Here is a 20,626-nt window from a genome sequence, read left to right on the forward strand (position 1 = left end):
CCTATTTCTACTCCCCCCCCCCCCCCTAGATCCAGGATTCTCTGGGAGTTTTCCACATTGATGAACAAAAGTGGGGTTTTTATTTGTGAATCCATCCTGTGGTCAGCAAGTTGGACGGGGGGGATTGGCCGCAGCGCTAGGGTTTCTCTGGGCTTTCTCACAGCGCCGTCCAAGGCATGACTATTGCTATAGCAAGAGGGAGGCGGGATCTGGCACTGTAGAGCGTGGAGTGTGGAGCGGTCATGGCAGAAATGGCACGGCGAGCACATTTCACACCTCCCTCGGAGTGACTGCAAATTTCCTGTACTGCACTTTTGATTGGAAACACATTTGAAACATCTTTTCATGATCACACTTACCGCGTACAAAAGAAAGAAACTCGAAAAAAAAAAAAAAAAAGCAGTAAGAATGAAGTCCAAAATATGACTAAGTGCACTGAGCTAACTTTGGACCTCACAAATGTTTTTTTCTTTTCTTAATCTTTATTTTTCCAACCTTGAATAAATCAGAAATGTGCTGAGTTTAAGCTAAAACAGCACAAAGGTTATAAATCAAATAGTCCAGTGAACATTGTGAAAAGCTGCTAAATGATTTCTCTTCAGATGGTGTACAAGTGGACCCACCTATGCAGTAGTCAGACTAACAGCAGTGAGAATTATACATAAATTACAACGAAGCTTATCCAACACACTCCATTCATGGGTTATCAAAGGGATCTTGCCAGTGTGTGGCAGACCTTTGGCTCTTCCAGACCACAATCTCCATTATAATACCAGTCATTCACTCTTAATAAAACTCTAAAAATAATGCATTACTCACTGTACTGCACCACAGCCACTCTTCCTTTTATTCTCTGCCAGTATTTCAGTTACAATGTTCAAAGACACGTTTCTCTGTCTGGTTTGCTGCCCTTTATCTGAGGTGCCTGAAAAACAGGGGGAGATGGTTGTGTATTGTGGCAGCGTGGTTTGTTCTGTTACGGCTGCAGTGTGTTATGCTCCGTAACAGAGAGGATCTCAAAGGCTGGCTGGCTGCAGAACAGCCTGAGAAAGCCTGACGGCAAGCCCAGAGATTCCCCGTGGCAGCTTTTGCCACTCTGTCATAAACAAAACACAAGACGTCTTTCTCTTCTTCCCACACCAACGGGGCTCGGGCGCTGCCAAACAGAACAATCACTATCGCAGCCTCTTCTCCTTTCCAACGCGCTCTCTCTCCCTCTCTCTCTCTCTGTGTCTCCTACAATATAAACAAAAGAGATCAGCAGAGGCTTTACCTCTGTGAGAGCAACAATGAGGGCGATGTTTAAGGAGACAAAACAAAAGTGTGCACGGGATCAAAGAGGAGCGAGGAAGACAGAGATGCTAAAGACCGACAAAACGCAAACCAAACAAAAACAAACAATGAGCACATCTTGTCATTCACTGCGCGACTGAGGCAAAAAAAATTTAACCGCACGTCACTGTAACAGATAAATGTGACAGATAAATGCAGGCCTTTATGCCCGTTTGCTCACAAGTACACATTTACAACTTAAAAGTGAATGAGAACCAAGTGTGATGATAGTGGCAATCTTATGGCAGGTTTGGAGACAGAGGTTTGCCCTTTGTCTCTCCCTCTGTCCCTCTCTCTCTCTGTCTGCAGACCCCAGAGTGTCTCTCCAACTAGGACTTAACTGAGCACGGGCTCTTTGGAGGCAGATAAAAGTACCGAGGCACACTGTGTTAGCCAGATAAGATAAGACAGAGCACACAGTAAGTCTATATTATGAATGGGCAGCGCACTGGGCAGCCTCTCCAAGCAGCCATGTGTTTTGCTGTACTGCTGCTAACCAAAGTACAGTAGCGACGAGTGCGTAGCAACAAACTGAAAACTGGGAAGCCAATGATGTCAGAAGAAGTAGAGAAAATTGGTCATGAGATATTTACAATTTGCTTGTGTTTGTAGTTTCCCAGAATATGTAAAAAATTGAATGAAATAATCCAATATTGTTTCTCTTTTTACATTCAATCATGTACAGACAACCGTAGCCACCATCACTCACTAGTTTTTCTTTTGCAAAAGATCTCTTGTTACTCATAGTAGTATATGCAGTTTAATACCACAAATAAAATATTTCCTGCTCTTAGGTGGAGTGTGTGTTTTGTTTCTGCATCCAGCATAATAGGAGGACCATTATGCCCTCTCAATAACTTCTGAAAATTAAGGAGGGCGAAAGAAACTATGTAATTGCTTTAATTATATATATTAAAATATCAAACACTTTAATAATAATTTAATTTCCAAAACTAAAAATGTAACAGTAAGGCCACGTCTTTCTAGATCAGGTGTATTATTCAATTTACAAACATCTTTTATCCTGAGCTAAGATTAAGCAAACATAATGCCATAATTTAGTGTAGTCTGATAATTTACAAGATAAAGAGTGTTTAATAGTGCTGTATATTTCATAATAATCTAAGCAACAATCCAGCATCCACAATCGGTCATTATAAAAACACTTTCCTTTTTTATAGTGCAATAATAAAGTCAGTGAAAAAAAATAAATCAAACATTAATATTTAAGAGAAAATATCAAAGTCAGGACTGCCCGCTACCTACGGTTTATCACCACCACAGACAGACCAACAAGCTGGAGCTGCTGCCAGGGTTTGGCTCGGGCTGCATGAGGTGTTTGGCCTGGACTGAGATTTTGTGTGTGTCAGAGAGAGAGAGAGGGAGAAAAAGAGAGAAAGAGAGAGAGAGAGAGACTGAGGCACGGCTGTGATAGCATTTGGCTACACTCGTGTTAGCAGGCTACCATAAGAGTTCTGCCTAGGCAGAGAGTGAGTGTGTGTTTGGGAAATGACTGGGATGTGCTGTATATATATGAGCTTGAGTGTGTGTGTGTGTGTGTGTGTGTGTGTGACGCTGGTTGAGTCACTGTTTGAAATTTCCAGAAAATTCCAGCTGAGATAATATTAGGTCATGAGCGTGTGTTTGTATGTATACGTAGCCAGCAAATGGTGAAGCAGTGTGTATTTGGGGGATTTGGCTGTGAAATGTGTTTCATGTGTGCGTGTGCGTGGTTGCTGTGACAGTGTTTTTTGCAATGTGGGGGGAAAAAACTACAACACAGCCAGTGTTTTGGCTGTGTGTATAGAGTACGCGCACTGGAGGCTACAGCGATGTTTGGCCGAGTGTGAGTGTGTGTATCCATGATGGTGGCTGAGATACAACAATGTTTGGCTGTATCAAACTGTATCTATGATAGTCCTTGGCCTAGTGTGCGTGATGTGTGGGTGTGTGTACGCAATCGTGACTAAAACCGTGTTTGGCTCTACGTGTGAAAGTGCGCTACAAAGATGACAGAGTTGTTTTTCTTTTTTCTTTTTTTTTAATCAAATGCGTATATCTTTATTTAGCTGTGTTTGTATGTGTGTGTGTGTATGGGTGTGAAGGTGGCTGCAATAGTACTGGCTGTCTGTGAGCACTGGCGTTTTGTGTGTGAGTGTGTGTTTGGCAGCCAGGTCCAACATGGTGCTAGCGTTCAGGCAGACGGTGAAGGCGGCAGCAGCCTGCGGCCTGAGAGCAGGAGACTCGCAGCTCTGCTCTCTCTCTCTCAAACACACACACACGCACAATCTGGGCTGTGGCCAAATGACGATCCCTGGCCACAATGGCCTTATCGTGGCACATACACTTCGACAGACTGAGTACAATCTTATAAACAACGACTCTCACTCATCGCACAAAAACACACAATTTGACAGTGGTGATCATCTCATAAAAAAAACACTCACACACACACACAGGCATGAAAATTCCTTCCTATAAAAAAAACACAAAATACATGCTCATATGAAGCCGCAAATGCCTCGCTCAGAAAAATGAACTTGTACTTGCCAGAGCACGCTGGCTGAATGCCCCTGACACACACTCACATATTCTTTTTATTACTGTTGATACTATGTTGTCATGTAAACAAACACCAAGAAACAGAAGAAAAAAAGGAAAAAGACAGAAAAGACAAATAGCAAAACTATGTGCCGTTTGTTAAAGGAATAAAAACAAGTACTGATATTAACTGCGTTGCTAAGAGGTAGCTGTTTGCTTTATTTAAAAGAATATTGTTAAATAAAAACTTCCCTAAATTCACAAATTTCATCTGAAAATATTGGATAGCTTAATAATAATTTTAATTATTTCCTTTAATTTTTATACCTTTTTAGCGTGTTTCTGAAACTTATTACTTATCTTTACATTAAGGTTTATCTTTATGTATTTTAATTTCTGTCATTCCCTCTGTTTAATTCTGTGTCACACAATCAAGTTTTTCTGTGTTCGGCGTGAGCATGTGTGTGAGCATGTGTGTGATAATGCAAATGTGTGTGTACATCTAAATGCACATGCACACGGGCATGTATGACGAGTGTTTATGCATTGGCATCCCTCCTTATTAGTGTCTAGTTTCCAGTTGGCCACATACCTGGCGTGTGGACGAAGTAGGCCAGGTAGAGGTCCAGCTCCTTGACGGACACTCCGATGTGGTGCGGCTGGACGCACAGGCCAGGGTTGGTGCACTGTGGTGACTTGACCAGCCGTTCCCCGTCCGTGCTCTCCAGCGGGCTGCCCTTGAACAGGATGACCATCACCAGGTCCAGCCGCCACACCTTGTCAGCCTGGCGCAGGCAGTCGATGCGACGGATCTTGCCCTTCTGGTCGGGGTTGGACAGCACGCAGCAGGGGGGCTTTTTCCCCGTGATGGTGAGCACAAAGTCCTCACGGAACTCAGGCCGGATGTCCTTGCGGAGCTTGGCCAGCAGGCGCGAGGCCCACTTCTGCTTGATCTCTGGCTTCTCCCCCAGCAGCTCATCCTTCACTGCGCGCTCTTCCTCCTTGGACATGCGCTTCTCGTGCTTCTTGAAGTATTTGCGCTTGCGGGCCTGCAGGTTGAACCAGGTGTAGGCAAAGGCGCGGACATGGGGCAGCAGGGCCTCGATGAAGGGGTGGAATTCATCCTGGATGAGGGAGGTGGAGGGAGGGAGGGTGGAGGAGGACAGGGAGGAGGGGGGGAAGCAGGAGGAGGCAGTGGAGAGAGAGGGTGAGAATGGGGGAGAGAAGGATGGGGAGAGAGGGAGTGGGGGTGAGGAAGGGAAGAGAGAAGAGAGGCAGTTAGCACCGGCACGCAGCATGGAGGAGCGGCGCCTGCTCTGTGTGAGCGGAGGGAGAGAATGAGCGAGAGGTGCCGAGAGAGAGAGAGAGAGAGAAAGAGAGAGAGAGTGAGAGAGAGAAGTGAGAGAGAGAGAGATGCTTTACACTCTCTACCTTACACAGACACAGTACATTGAAGGACACACTTTACAAAACACAGAGCAACACAATACTTAAAGACTAAGTAAAAGATAAAGTATTTACTGTGAGGCTGTCCTTTAAATAATTGCAGTGTAAACATTTATGTGCCTGCCTCAATAAACACATATAAACAAACATGGTTTGGTTGCGTTCACCCATTACAAAACTACAAAAAACATTTCATATCAAAAACTAGGAAACACTAATTCTAAAAATATTTTATTTAATATCGATATCTAAAAAAAAAAAAATCTAATTGTAGAATTTATAGAATATAATGCAGACTGACTACACAAACTATATGCAAACGACACAAATAATAGAGAACTCACATCCCAAATATTATTAAAATTAAACATAAAATTTCTTCATAAATAACGTAACTGCGTCTGCATTCAAAATTATCTAAAAACAGTCGCTACCTCAAAACATATGTGAATAAAACAAGAATAACATGGTAGTTACCATTTTGCTCTCTCATCATAAATTCACCCGGCGATTGCAAAGAAACTTAAAATACACCACGAGGACAACAACTGGGTTGTTGAATCAAAGGCGCTGAAGTAATGCTGCGTGTATTTGAAAACAAAAGACTGAGGGTAAAAAAATGTAAGCAAAAAGAGAAGCTGAGAAACTGTCCAATAAAAGCAGCAGGGGGGGAAAAAAGCTGAGAAAGAGGAGACAGGCCAAGGGGGCGCAGTGTAATACCAGCACAGGAACACAGGAGGTACTGTAGCAGGAGCTGCAGGAGAGGTGCTGTTCAAGAGCACAACAGAAGGAGAGTGTAGAGAAGTTCAGCAATCTCTCTGTCTAAAAGGATTTAAAAAAAAAAAAAAAAAAAAAAAAAAAAGAGCTGGACAGGCACGAACAAAACAAAACAGATATTGCAGCAAAAAGGATAAAATTGTCAAAAACTTAAACAAGGCTCTTTGTTTGTTTGTAAAAATATGCAGAAAAAATATCTTGACGAAAAAACAACAACAAAAAATGCTTGGCAAAGCGGCGCGTGCTATTGGTTCAATTCTGTGGGATCTGCATAAGACTCACGGAGAGGGAGAGAGAGAGCTGGACAAGGGGGGTGCGGACGGAGGAGAAGAAGAAGGAAAAAAAAAAAACAAAACAAGAGGACCGAATCAATGTTGGAAGAGTGTGCACGACCGCTGGCAAACCCGAGTGCAGCTTCTTTTTTCCCCCTCTTTCTCTCCAACTCTGTCTCTCTCTTCCTCTCCACTTTCCTTCTCTAACCATTGACTGAGTCTGTGCCAACATGCAGAGGGCCCACCTATTTGGCACCGAGTCTCAAACAGCCCAGCCAATACGCACGCTCCCAGCGCTGAAAGGGAGGGAAGAGAGAGATGGCAGAGGGAGAAGCAAAGCGGTGGGGGGGTGGGGTGGGGTGGGGGGGGTGGATGGTGGATGGTTGGTGGCTGGTAGTGGAGAGAGAGAGAAGACAGAGGGAGAGAGAGAGAGAGAGAGAGAGAAAGAGAGAGAGAGAGAGAGAGAGAGAGAGAGAGAGGGAGGGAGGGAGGGAGGGGGAGAGACGGGACTGTGTGTGGTGCAGGCAGAAGGCACGTCATTAGCCAAATAGACAAGTTCCAATCTAGTGCAAAGGCAAAGTCCAGAGGATATTAATTTTACATGCATCCAATCCAGACAGCACCCGCCTTCTAAAGCCCCCCTATGCCCTCCCACCCCCCTTCATCGCCTTCGTCACCAGCATGGTCACAGCCATCCCAACAAACCAGCTCGCTCTCCAACTGCAACCCCCCGCCACCCTACTCTCCCCCTCCAGAAACACCCCTCTCTCTCCCTCTCTCTCTCTGCTCGCGTTACACCACCTTGGCATGGGATGGCATGAGAAAACACAGGCCCAAAATCCCACTAGACCCTGAGACCAGCAGCTGCTCCTGGATTTACCACACAAACAAAGAGAGGAGGGGGAAGAAAATGCCCGTTACCCCCCCAACAAAAAATACCATCCAAAAACATGCTCTCCTGTTTCAAAATGCACCCTCACATCCAAACTGGCCCCTTCTCTTCCTCTCTTTTTTTTGTTACTCCACTTTAAAAGCCCCAACAGCACAGACACAGCAACACATTAAAAGTTTCTGTTACCAAATTAGAGAGCAGTCCTATTTGTGGGTGAGAGACAGGATTCAGTGGACAATGACGGCTGAAAATGCTGTGGTGGACGGCTTCATGTAAGTAGCCTATACATGTTAAGCTGTTTAACAAGGCAAGGCAAGCGGATATTAAAACTGTCTAAAACAGGCCATACCGCTTCCCTGTAATTCACAAAGCTTAGTCTAATGCTTTCAGATTCAGATACGCTGGTCTTTGTAATAGCGAAAAGAATTACAGTCTCCTACTGCAGCCGGTAAATTGCCCATATTTTCATCGTGTTGCATTATGAAGTACACAGTGACATGATTGGGATTGAACAGCAGCAGAAAGTGAGGGAGCACTCTAGCACACGGCTGTATAGCTGCCCTGGCAAGCGCTTTGTCTCATCCTCATTGGCTGACCCACATGACCTCAGGGACAAGCTGTGCCCAGTGCACCATGGGAGAGATATTTGAGAGACAAAGGCAAGGATCAATTCAATATAATCTGATGTATGGATGAAATACGTACGGACCCCTCTTTTCATTAGAAGTGCATTTAAATGTCATCCTTCCAAATTACAAAAAAGGAGTGCATTTTCTCATTTACGCTGTCCAAATTAGTCCATAGGGCTCATAGGAATTACAGAGACATTGTCAAAACTGGAATCTCTGCAATGGGCAGCCACAAAAAGCTAACTTGTCATGTGGCAAAGTTGAGGGCCCGGCCATTTGATTGTGGGTTGAAGCCCCCTGCTGTGCAACGGGACAGGCTGTCTGTGTGAACGCCCTACAAAGACCAGAGTCCTCTGGTTGGCTCCCAGGACCATCAGATTTAGCCTGGCCTGCTCCCTCTGTCACTGTCTGACAGAGGAGCCGCAGCCTGGATGACTGGCTGGTCCACTGACTGGCTGGCAAGCTGGCTGTTAGGTTGGCTGAGAGGGTACATGACTGGCTGGGTGAATGACTGGTTGGCTAACCGGGTGGGTAGCTAGCTGGCTAGCTGGCTGCCTGGCTGGCTGACTGGCTCGTCACTGCTACTGCTGGGGGGGTGCAGACCCCATCTGGACCGGGCTGAGCCGGGCCGGGTGCCGATTGTTCATGCTAACATACGCCTGCCTCACACAGCCACACTGAACACGTGAAAAATGTGGGAATGAGAGAAGATGGCGGAGGCAAGAAAAAAAATATGGGCAAAAGCAACATGAGGAGATGGAATTAAAGAGGATGTGTGTGTTTGTTTTTGTTTTTGAAGAATAATGACGGAGGTGTGCTTGTCGCTTATTTGAAAAGACTGAGGGGATCTAGACTTTTTGATGAATGGGCCTCAGACAAAGAAAAGGAGTGATATGTGCCAAGTATTACAGTCACTTCCTGTAATATCATCATGCCATTACTGACAGGCAAAATGATAATAACCAAGATTACTATCAGGGAAATCCAAACCTCTCCTTTGTTCATTCAAACTAGTAACACATTTGCTTTTGTGGTTCCAGCCCTGCAACACTTTTTCAGTAATATAACTCTTCTTAACTCTTTATGTAACAAAAAGAGGATGAAAAACTGACAGAAACCTATTATGAGACTACACATTAATCCATATTATTAAGCAAATACTATTTGAATGAAATATGTAATCCTTAAAAAAAAAAATCCTTATTTTTAAAACCACTTAGTTAAATCCACGGCCAGGCCTATTATGATCATAAACTGGACCAAATACAATATTATACACAACAGCATAACACAGGCATTGAGGTCTGTGCACAATTTGCAGTTAAAGCAAGATGTTTTATGATTTTGGCAAAGAAATGAGTCTGTGTGGCACCCTACTATTTAATGTGTCCATTTTTTTTGACATTTTCAAACCCATATTTCCTTCAGCTCATTAGCGAGGGTTTCTCCTGTTTGCCCAGAGTTCTTCAGGCAGAACGGAGTGTGGCAGTTTTTCGGGCCTTGGCCACTGGACTCTTTAGGTATCTGCTCTGCAATAATTTGAGCGGGAGCTCATCTTATCTCTGCATGCCATGCTCTGTCTTTCAGAAAACGGCGACCTTTGTTCGCCAGGCTGGGCAAGACAATCTCCCCTCCTGCCCTGACAGGGTACAACTCAGAGAGCAGGAGAGAAATGAAAACCACCTCAGGTTTTATTAACAGGGCCAAGCTTGGAGCAGCAGTAACTGCCAGAAATACAAGACAAAGGAAACCTATAAAATCTGAAATTGTTGTATTCAATATTTTGATGGTATTAAACTACAAAACAGAGATTAAAAAACAGTGCCTAGTGCAAATTGGCCGACTAGACCTTTTTTTCATGTATGTAAGGCTGGCTGCTAAGAATATCCTAAATGTCCTACAGTTAGAAACTATGAAATGAGGCCTAAAAATAAAGAACTAAAATGAAAAAAAGAGGGAAAAAATCCAGGTTTTAAGTAAGCACATACTATCGTTGAAAGGTATTTTGCTTATTTAACTACTGTTTAAACACCAATACTAAATTCTATCAAGGTTTTGGCTGAAGGAGTCAACCGTGCAACGTCAGTGGAGCACACGAATCCCTCTGTGGCCTGTCCTTGAGCTTCAAACGGCCTGCACCCTGCGTCTATACATTTGTGAAACAATATAAATTAATACTCTCACCTTAAACGGCAAGAAACCTACCTCGGTTACCGTGTTCACTGGAAAATTATAATCTCCAAACACCGGTGTGACGTTAGTTATGGCTGATAACGGCTGTCTCTCTCTGTCTGTTAACCTCATCGGACGGCGTTGTTAACCTCTGCCCGTCTGTCTGTTAGTAACTCTTTATATTTCGAGTTCATTAAAATAGACAATATGTGTCGCTTTTGACAATAAACCTGCTCTAAATATCAGAAAATGTTAAAATGTAAGGTTCCACGGAGAGAAAACTGAGCTCGAGCTCTGCCAGCGGTCTGCTCTCAGCCTCAGTCTCGTGCGGCCTACGTTAAACAAAAAGGGTCAAACTTATACTAAAAGTCGAAACGGGATTTAAAGGACGTGTGTGTGTCGCAGCAGAGCTAATTAAAAACAGCGTAAAGTCTGACCTCAGTGCAGACAAGCATCCACCAGAACAAACAAAATTAATGCATTTGCACAGAAGCGTTTATGCAGCTTTTCCCCACAAGTTACTGCAGGTGTTTTAATGCCGCCAATTTAGCGTTTTAACATTTTAGATAGACTATTAACACCTTAGTGCCAATTTAAAAAGACGATTAGATCCTGTGTATGGGCTTTATTTGCATACAATTGATTTTACCTACCGTCACTCGGGCCTATTTCCCACACTGTTGTCAACAGCTCTAATAAGCAATTACCTGAGATGAATTTGTGGTATTAATGGTATGCAAATAAACGTCAAAGGGCTGACATCTGCATAGGGCACGTGGGAAGAAAGATCAGATCAGGTCACACATTTATTTGATGCCACAACCTGCATGAGGAGGACGCCTTGGTTGTGAGTCAACATCCATTCAGTGTGTTCTAACTGGGCTGCAGGCAGGAGATTTTAAGCAGGCCTACTTGGCTTTATATTACACAGTTCACTTATTTTTATTTTATTCTTTTTATTGTTAAATTGTGAGTCTAACAAAAGACAAAATGGAATTTAATAATGAATAGAGAGTAATAAATTTAAACAATTCTTTTTTTAAATTAAGTCTTGCCTCATCAAACAGTTTTACAAGTCTCCTTTAAATCATATTAATACATGGACCTAATTCATAATTTCTATTGATATTACAGTATATTATATTATTGTACTTTTACCACCAACATGATCTGAATAATATAAATTCCATGGAAACTGTGGTTTAAAGTTTAAACTAGTTATTTTTAAATTAAAACATCTTACAAAAAATAGTATACAAATTAAAACATAAACAATTGCAACTGTAAATTTATAAATACTCATATCCAGAAAATGTGTATATTTGAATCTGTTTTTAAACAAAGGGACAGTTTTAAATTAAAATTCTCATACATTTGATCAAACTTTTCATTATTGTCGTATGAATTGGAAAATTTGGAACATTTTAATCATAATCATTTTAAATTGCTGTTTCTTTGTAAATACACGATCATGAATTGAATCCAATTTATATTCATTATTATTCTTATTATTAATAATAAGAATAACAATAATAATAATTATCATTATTTTATTTAACCACATATTTGCATTAGGAACAGGAAACATTGAGACATATTAGCCCTTTGCTCTTCCAGCATTTTATTTTAGCAACATTTCTTCAGAAAATCTAATTACAAAGACAAATGCTAAACTGAATTTTATTTTATTTTTTTAAATGCTACAAGGAGGTAACTGAGAGCAGGATTAGTCTGATTAAATTATATTTGTCTCACACACAAGTCTTTTGTTAACTCTATTCAGGATGATCCTGTAAGATAAGGCTCAGAATCTCTCTCTCACACACACACACACACACACACACACACACACAAAAAGCTGATGAAGGTTACAGCGTGTCATGACGTGTCACGGCTGGAATTTAACTTTGACATCTGCTGTGTGAAATCACATATTGACAAGTACTGTGGTGATGTAAAGGAAAGACTGTGAGAGATCTGAGCTATTTTCCCTTTGTGTGTGTGTGTGTGTGTGTGTGTGTGTGTGTGTGTGTGTGTGTGTGTGTGTGCTCTGACCACTTGAGATGGTGCGGAATAATTAGGGTTTTAAGTTTCCTGAGCTGTTTGTGCTTTGTATACAAATCAAATGTTTTTCAAATCTTGCCTCATCACTCTAAACTTCACATACAAAAGTGGTATCGGGTCATTTTAACGCAGTACAAGCATAATGCCATTCTCTCCATTCTGTTAAAAAAGAAAAAGGAAGCAGAGGAAAAAAAGCTTCTTTGGACTGAGCAAAGTTTCCATATATTTATTGCCAACAGTGCAGGAAAAAGAAGGTGCGCAGGCCTGACGAGTGGTGAGTAACACCCTGCCATTAAGAGGTGATGGGTTAGTAACCTCACAGTCCACAGGGATATAAAATAATTACGGACAAGTTGACATAAACTACTATTTCCTTGGAAAGAGACAAAAAAAATCAGTGTCTTTTTTTTCCCCCCTTTCATTCACTTATTCACGTATTTAAGCCCACACACATTCACATACAGACACACATTATTCTTCTTAAAAATTTCCTCCTTAACTTCTCATCACTGCCAGTCCTTCTATTTCCATCCAGCTCCAAACCTTTTCATCCATTCATCTACTCACTGGAAGAGGAAAAAAACTTCCCCTCTTTCTGCTCTCTTTCTCCCATCGGCACAGATTGATGTTAAAAGTGTGTCTGTGCATCGTTTGTAATTACGCCTGTTTACACACTGAAGCATTACTATGTGTGAAAGTCTGGAAGCCATTTGTGGCATGAGGCTGAGAGGGAAAGACAGAGCGAGCGAGCTTTAAACAGCTCCAGAGACACAAGGACTGATAGCAAGCTGGGGCTTCTGACATGACTGCAGACCTGGGTAATATTATACTCAAATATGCTTTCACGTTTGCGCGATGGATTTGTCTGGGCAGACTTTTTCAGCCTCAAATGTAAGCACATCAAAGATAAGATCAAGGGCTCTTTATGATTCTTTTTAGTATCCAAAATTTATTCAGCCAGGATTTTCTTGAGGTTTGTGTGGTTTTTCTATAACTCTCTGCCCCATCTGCATAAATTTCACCTTATACAGTTAATTATAAACATAACTTTAACCGCACAAGTGAGTTATATTCCTAATTTATATTCAGAACATATTTGGACAACTGAATTTAATTTAGACAACTTAAAAATACATTTTATGATGATCATCAATTAAATATATTTGGGGGGGTGTTGGCTCAGATTTGGTGAAAGGCATTCAAAACTTAAACACTGTATACACCAAACTATGCTGCGAGGACCGTGTGAAACAGTATACATTTACTTCTTTTAACGCTAAACTGAATGTTAATCTTGATAACAGTGCCGTCAATTAGAAAGAATGTTTCTGTTAGGGGATGATGTTATCGTGGTATAAATAAAACTGGGCAAAATTATAGATTTCAAACTGAATTAGGAGATTCTGGCGCTGCATGTTGCAAACAATGATTTAATAAAACCATTTCAACATGTGGCTGCGGCTATGGGCCAGTATAGGATTACATGCATGCTAAGTGAATGCATATAGACTACTGCATGTGTACCGTGCGTGTGTTTACATTATGAGGATTCTGTAGCGTCACCATGGCAAATACACACATAAACTGAATCAAACACACACACACACACACACACGTGCTGTTGGTGTGGCATTTTCCGACAGGACGTTGCAGTAAAACTGAGAGTACAGCGTTTCCTCTCGACAAGGGCGGCCATTCCTGATAAGGTCAAGTAGGCAGTGTGATACTTGGGAGTGTGTGTGTGTGAGAGAGAGGGGTGATAGCAGAGTCCGGCAGCTTTCTGCTTCAGTTATACAGGGAAGGAGAGCGTCTGTCTCGCACTCTCTGTCTCACTCCTAACCGAAGCGCATGCCGCACACACCTACAGTGTTCCAGTCGGCACATGCCAGCGGCACACACTGGCTACCATGCCCTGCCTACAGCTGCAGAGAGGGCTTTGAACCTCATGGTTAGCAAATACAGCAGGAATCAAGCAGATAATGAAACCCGATATCCCTCCCTTCCATGCCCTGCTCCAACAGCAGCCAAGACCTGCTTCTCCTCACACAAGAGATGCACTATTGAGAGACTTTTCTCTCGCACTCTTTCGCTCCCCCTCATTCTTTTATTCCTCCCTGGTCCTCGTTCTGCCAGTCGGCAAGGCGAGATGCCAACCTCTCCCCAAAGCCGGGCAGAGTGCCCTCACCCTTTATGCAAATGCTTCACCACTTGCCCAACTCACACATTCATTCTGGTCCCCCCCCCCCCCCCCCCCCCCCCACCCAACAATCACCTAACTCTTCTATTCCTTCTTTTATTTCTTTCACCTCTTACTCTGCAGCCCTTCTCTCTCTCTAACACTTTTTCCCTTCCCTGTACTCCATATTGTTGCTGCACTTCAACCATCCCTCTACCAACTGCCTGTGCTCTCACTATCTCGATTGCTACCCATCTCCTTGCATCTCTCCCTCTGCTCCCCCTCGCTCCTTTCACGGTGGAACTCCCTCTCCCCTCCTTTTCCTCGCTGCTTCTCTCTCACACAGCTTGACTCACCCAGACTCAAACTTGTGCACTCATTCCTCAGCCATTGCCAGACAGGCAAGTGCAGAAACTCCTTTCACCCTCTCTCTCTTCTTCTTCTATCTACTCCACTCTCTCTCTCTCACACACACACACTCAGCCACTCATGCCACAACTCATGCCCTGATACTTCCCTTAAAGGGAAAGTATCCCATCTATAAATTATACTTTTTATTTATCTGCTACAGTTAGTAAAACTATTATTTCATCTGTCAGCGTTTAGTATTAAAAGTATAATTTGCAGGAAGCCAGTTGGCTCATTTATCCATACCACCTTCACTGTGAGTATTTTCCCTGTTTTTGGATGATTGATTGCTTCCTTGATTGTTGAGCAGGGTGTTTGTGGAACATTCTCCTTCCACACAAGAAAAAATACACTGAGTTGCAGCGGTTTATACGTGTGTTAGGTCACGTTTATATGCTTTAACAGCAGCCAACTTTTTAAATATTTTTGAAAAGTGCAGCAGGATATGTAATGTTCCATGTCAACATGGCAACACAAAGCTAATTCATGAGCAGCGGGTGAAACGCTACTGATTCTGATTCCAATCTCACTGATTGAAGAATTATTAACCATGAGATGAGATTCTGCAGCACTTGGCTTTTTAAAACCCTTTTAAAAAGCAATTGTTATAACTTAGCAGCAAACACAGCTGTTTTATTAGTTTCTATAAAGGTGACATTTGAGGGGACACAACAGAAATATTGACAAGGCATTCATGTGCCAAATTATGCTTAGACTATATGTTTTTTATGATGCCAAATATCCACAATTTAACTCAATTAAACTCTTAAACTTGCTCAAAAAAAAAAAAAAAAAAAAAAAAAATCTGTTGAAGTGTGTTTAGTTGTAATTCGGAACTTCCTGAGACCTCAAACAAATAAAAGAGAGTGCTTGATAAGAAAATGACGGAACATCTTATCCTGTCCACATTTTATCATTTACATTTAAAACACTGCAAATGTTTGTGGCATGCTACTTTGTAGTTGGGCAACCAACCCTTTTACATTAGCATCCTATTTCCGCATCAGTGAGCACCCTATCAGGAACACTGAAGCTTGCGGATTTAATTCTGCTTATCATGTGAGCTGGAGTTTGGCCTGTGCTGAGTTGGCGCTGCGAGGGTTAAACGGTGCCCGCTCCTGTGGCATGATATGAGCTGGGCCTTTGCCTGTGCACTCTGCCTTGTCTGCGCTGAGTTGGTAGTGTTAGGGGTTAAGAGTGGGTGGCTGCTCCAAGTGGCTTCCTATGCGACTCTGATCCCATTAGGGTTAAAAGGTGTCTGTTCCAAATGGCTTCCTGAGAGCCGGGTCTTAATCTCTGCTATGCTTGACAGAGTTTGGGTTAAAGTGAGACGGGCTCTTGATACGTCGGCGGGTTAACGTCTGACTCTGAGCTGGCAGTGTGAGGGTTAAAGGTCGCTCTGCCCATTTTGAGTGGCATTCCCTGTAGGGCAAGCACCATGCCAGGCCGGAAGAAACAGAGGGTGCACACAAACACATGCAAGGCGAGAAACAAAGAGCCCTCACAACCACACACACACACACACACACACACACACACACACACATAAACACATGAGGACACGTGCACACACACACAAGAACTAAATCATTTTGAAACTTTTATCCTCTCAAACCATTGCTTTCCTTTTTAAAGACGCATCCTCCAACAAAGCAGAGGGAAGGACAGGCAGATGCATGGTGCAGACGGGCGCCTCTGGGAGAGAGTGTGTGCAGTTATCTCCTCTGTGACCACGCTTGCTGACTTCCCCAGCCTAAACTACCACCTCGCACAGACCTCAGGAGCACCACAGCACCACAGGCAGACAGCCATAAGTACATGTCCTCAGAGGGGACATAAAATGGAGGAAACCCACCTCAATGAAAAGGCACCCGACAAACAGGCATGGGAGAGAAAAAGGAGGTGGGAATAAAAAAAAAAGTGCTGTCTCACTGATACAAGTTTCAGATGAGGTTAGTGTTGAATTTATAACAGGTAAGTTAAATACATTCATACATGTATTTTACTTCTCAGGAAGAGCGACAATGTGTAAGAGAAAAGCACTCTCATTTCTTAAGTACAACTTTTATACTACACGTAATTTTAACAATAGAACAGTATATGCTTTGTTATGCTATATATGGAAGCGTAGTATAGTATTTTATATAGGCCCTCAGTTACCTTAAAAACCCTGATAACTGGGCCGAGAAATGGAATAACGTAAGCGAAATATTGCATACATGTGACCTATGTGCTCTGGCTGTTAAGTCCTTTCCTCGGTATCCTGCTTAGCTTTACTGTTGTCTCTGAAGAAAAAAAAAACATTTCTCAGCCGCAATAAATATTCTACTTGTGCCATGTTATTTTGCAGCGAATAGTACAGTGTTTATCAACTCTCAGCGAAACTGGTCCGGTATGAAATACCAGTCAGTCTCCATTTATAAACATGTGATTGTATGAAAAGATAGTATCACAGAAAAGTGAGCCAGAAGGAGAGAGCTGGACTGAAAGCAGCGAGAGCTGCCACGTCAGATGCTGCTGAGGCTTCTTGGCTGTCAGGCCTGAAACAGACACACACACACACACACACGTACACACACGCACGCACACACACACACTGTAGAGACACACGCACATGCAAATGCAGTATGGCCTGCACACGCACGGATCCACACATCCACTCGAATACACATGCACAAACACAGACTCATTCACATGCACACACACTCACACAAAAAGGGGTTTGCCTTTGCAGTGCTGTTTAGGGAGTTGGAGTCATCAGCCAAGCCTGACACCCCTGCTCAGTGTAGCCATCACCGCTGTCTCTCTGTGAGTCAACATGGATGGAGCCGCTCCATCAACAACACACACAGGCCCTAATAATAAAACGAGCAAATCCCTCACTCCAGAGTGCCTGCCACACGCCAGAGAGGACCTGCCCTCGGTCTGATCATTTCCTGTTAGGATCGCTACTGGATTTACACTTATCATTTGATTACACTCTTCAAGAACTTTCATTAATGTTATAGTTTCCAAATATCAATACAGTAATTGAATGCTTAAAAAATACTTCTCTGAGCTGTGACAATCAAATTGTAACAGCACTAACATGCAAAATATTAATATATTCACATGCACAAAGAGGACACTATCCTATGGATCCTGTTCCAAAGAACCACATATAGGGAAATGTTGTGGGCAATATTCAAGCTCTTTGGCTGCCCAAAGAAAATCATATGCAAAATAGCATTTGGCCGCATCTTTATTTAGGCTAGCTTTCCAATTCCTGGAAAAATTGCATTATTGAATACAACAACGCCATTGTTTCAGCAAAATTTAGATGGGCTTTATATATTTCCAGAGAGGGAAAATCAAAATGGGAACACCGTTTTTCAGTCTGAAGGGGATAGAAGGCTCTTGTGCAGAGATTTGATTCTCCAGATAGCACTTGGCACCATTTGCCTTCTCTAAGTACTGTAATATGGTTATGATACATTAGCATTCCTTCACATCACCAAAGAAACCTAATATGAGTATATCAAGCATTTTAAGGCAGAAAAGAAGCAGAGGGAGGGAAAAAGAAGGGAGAGAGGAGGGTGGGAGTCTGGAAGATGGAGAGTCAGGTAAAGGATTAACATTAAGAGGCCATGGGGAGTAAAAAAGTTGCCCGACGAGCAGCATTCCAACGGACAAAGCCTGGCGAATGGTGAAACTGTTTTAGATAGTGCGCTGTTCTCAGGAGAATCAGACAGGGAGTTAGTAAAGTGGCTTTTAAGCTCACCAAATCCAACATATCCCAGATAAGACTGTGGCTCTTCCTGAGGGAACGAAAAAGAGGAGTAGCGGAGGGGGCTGGAAAGAATGAGGTAAAATGGAGAAAGAAGTAAAAGACGTATTGAGAGAGAAAGAGAGAGAGAGAGCGGGGAGAGTTGAGGGATGGGGCGAGCGTGAGATAGAGAAAAGCAGACGAAGATAAGCAAACATAAAAACGGCACAAAAAAAGAGGGAGGTTTGGAGAAAGACAGGAAAAAAGATAGGAATGAAGTGTAAGGAAAGTGAGAGCATATTTTCAGATGGGAGCACATGTGAGCTTTGGTGTTGGTTGATCCTGTCTCATATGGTGCAGCGAATGAACCCGGAGACACTGAGCAGCCCTGCTTGCCTCTCCAGCAGGATTTTATCACCTGTGTGAAAGAATACACACTGGCCAACCTCATCAATCTCTGCTTGGCTCTGTTGCAGACCTGTGCCTGCCTTTTAAGTACTCTTTAGTGTTAATGTTGTGTTTTAAATAGTGTTTAGGCAACAAAAATCTTAATGCAAGGTTTCCAGTAATCCCTCTAACGAGATACACACAGAAACAATGGTGGAGGTTTTGTTTCAACACTGGGGGGACACGTAGGAAACGGTTTTTGTGTTTCACCAGGATCACTGTGGGACTGTCATGTGATCAGAGCATGTGTATTTAAAGATAATGTCTTTGCATATACAGCATAGTCAACGAAGAGCATTAACTTGAAAAGATACTTGTGGGTCTACTAATAAATTGCACTTAAAGGGATAGTTCAGTTTTTTGGAATGAGGTTGTATGTAGTACTAATCCATAGTCAGGGTATTACATATAATAGATGTTAGTCAGCACACCCCCACTTTGGAAAAGCAGAATTGAGTCCTATATGGAAGCCAAGCAATGTACTGCTATAGAGGGGTCAGCAACAAAATGTATTTTAGCTACCTAAAAAAAACGATATACTGAGAGTATTTTCACCACTTAACCTTTCTGTCATACAGCCCGCTGGGACATGGAAGCTGTGAACGGCTTCAGTTCCCCATCTCTGCTCTTGTCAAAGCCACCAGACTCTAATGACAAACAGTAATTTTAGCTCGCTGAACACGGGAGGCGCTGGTCTACCGCTGCCTCGATCACTTTGTTATTGTGTGACTTTGCTGAATCCAAACTAACTCTTTTAAACAGCAATGTCACACCATAGCAAACAAAATAACTGTTGAAGACAGTGGTAGACCAGCGGTTCCTGTGTTCAGAGATGTTAAATCACTGCTTTTCTCAAAGGAGTCTCGCTTTGGAGAGAAGTATGTAACAGCTTAATTTTTCCTGTTGGAAATATTTGTCTGACATTTAGGTTTTTTATTTTCATTGCTATCTTTTCTTTGTCCAGCACCTGCCTCAAATGTTTTTGAATGTGCACGACTACTATGGTTTTGGAGTGGTTTGGGGTCCTCCTCCAGGGAATTCATTCATTTCCTGCATTCTGGTAAATTTTTCTGCATCAGTTTTTGCCTTTACTGCATCAAGTTACGGTACAAATGTCTTAAATTTTGTCAAAATAAAAGTCCTCTGCTAAATATTTAGGGGGACATGTCCCCTGCATCCCCCCTGAAATCTACATCTACGCACAGAGGGACTGTGGCATGGTGACTTTTTTTTCCCCATTTTTTTACTGAAACAGGTAAAAACACATGAGGCCACATAAAAGAAACACACTAAAGTATGTGTAGTGTGAACCAAATACATGTGCATAAATATTCAGACCTGTTGCATTCACCTTTTAAGCCTTGCCTGTATAGCTGCTTCTATAATTTAAATTATTTTACTCTTTAATGTGGATTTTCACTCTCTGCATTTGTACAGTGTTAACTGCCTGGTACGTGTGTGCGCATGAAGCGACAGGAGACAGGTGCACACCCACAGGCCAGAGAGCAGAGAGTCAACAAACAAGGGTCAGTTTTAAATCATCCCTAGTTTGTTTATTTAGCAGTGGTCAGGTTTTCACTTATAAACCTCCCAAACTCCATTGCAAAATTCCTCCTTTTAGACTCCAGAGAGAACATTCAAACAGTATTAATTCCTCTTGCTGGGAAAAGGGACGGCCTTTTCCCGGAGCAATCCATAACATCTGAATATAAAAATAAATACGAA

The 20,626-nt window shown here is 42.5% G+C and overlaps 1 protein-coding gene across 50 annotated transcripts in view; it reads right to left on the reverse strand.

The window, feature by feature from the left end:
• Nucleotides 1-20,626, reverse strand: part of nfixa (nuclear factor I/Xa) — a 119,482-nt gene that overhangs the window by 76,066 nt on the left and 22,790 nt on the right. For 33 of the 50 annotated variants that reach the window (XM_033624088.2, XM_033624085.2, XM_033624078.2 and 30 more), the window contains one exon: nucleotides 4,466-4,997. In XM_033624088.2, coding sequence (XP_033479979.1) covers nucleotides 4,466-4,997 — 532 coding nt within the window. Of the gene's footprint in view, nucleotides 1-4,465; nucleotides 4,998-5,796; nucleotides 6,523-20,626 lie in introns of those variants that run through there. The other 17 variants (XM_078164915.1, XM_078164900.1, XM_078164929.1 and 14 more) reach the window with 2 other exon arrangements.

The sequence above is a fragment of the Epinephelus lanceolatus genome, chromosome 3, assembly GCF_041903045.1.
Source record: "Epinephelus lanceolatus isolate andai-2023 chromosome 3, ASM4190304v1, whole genome shotgun sequence".
Classification (NCBI taxonomy): Eukaryota; Metazoa; Chordata; class Actinopteri; order Perciformes; family Serranidae; genus Epinephelus; species Epinephelus lanceolatus.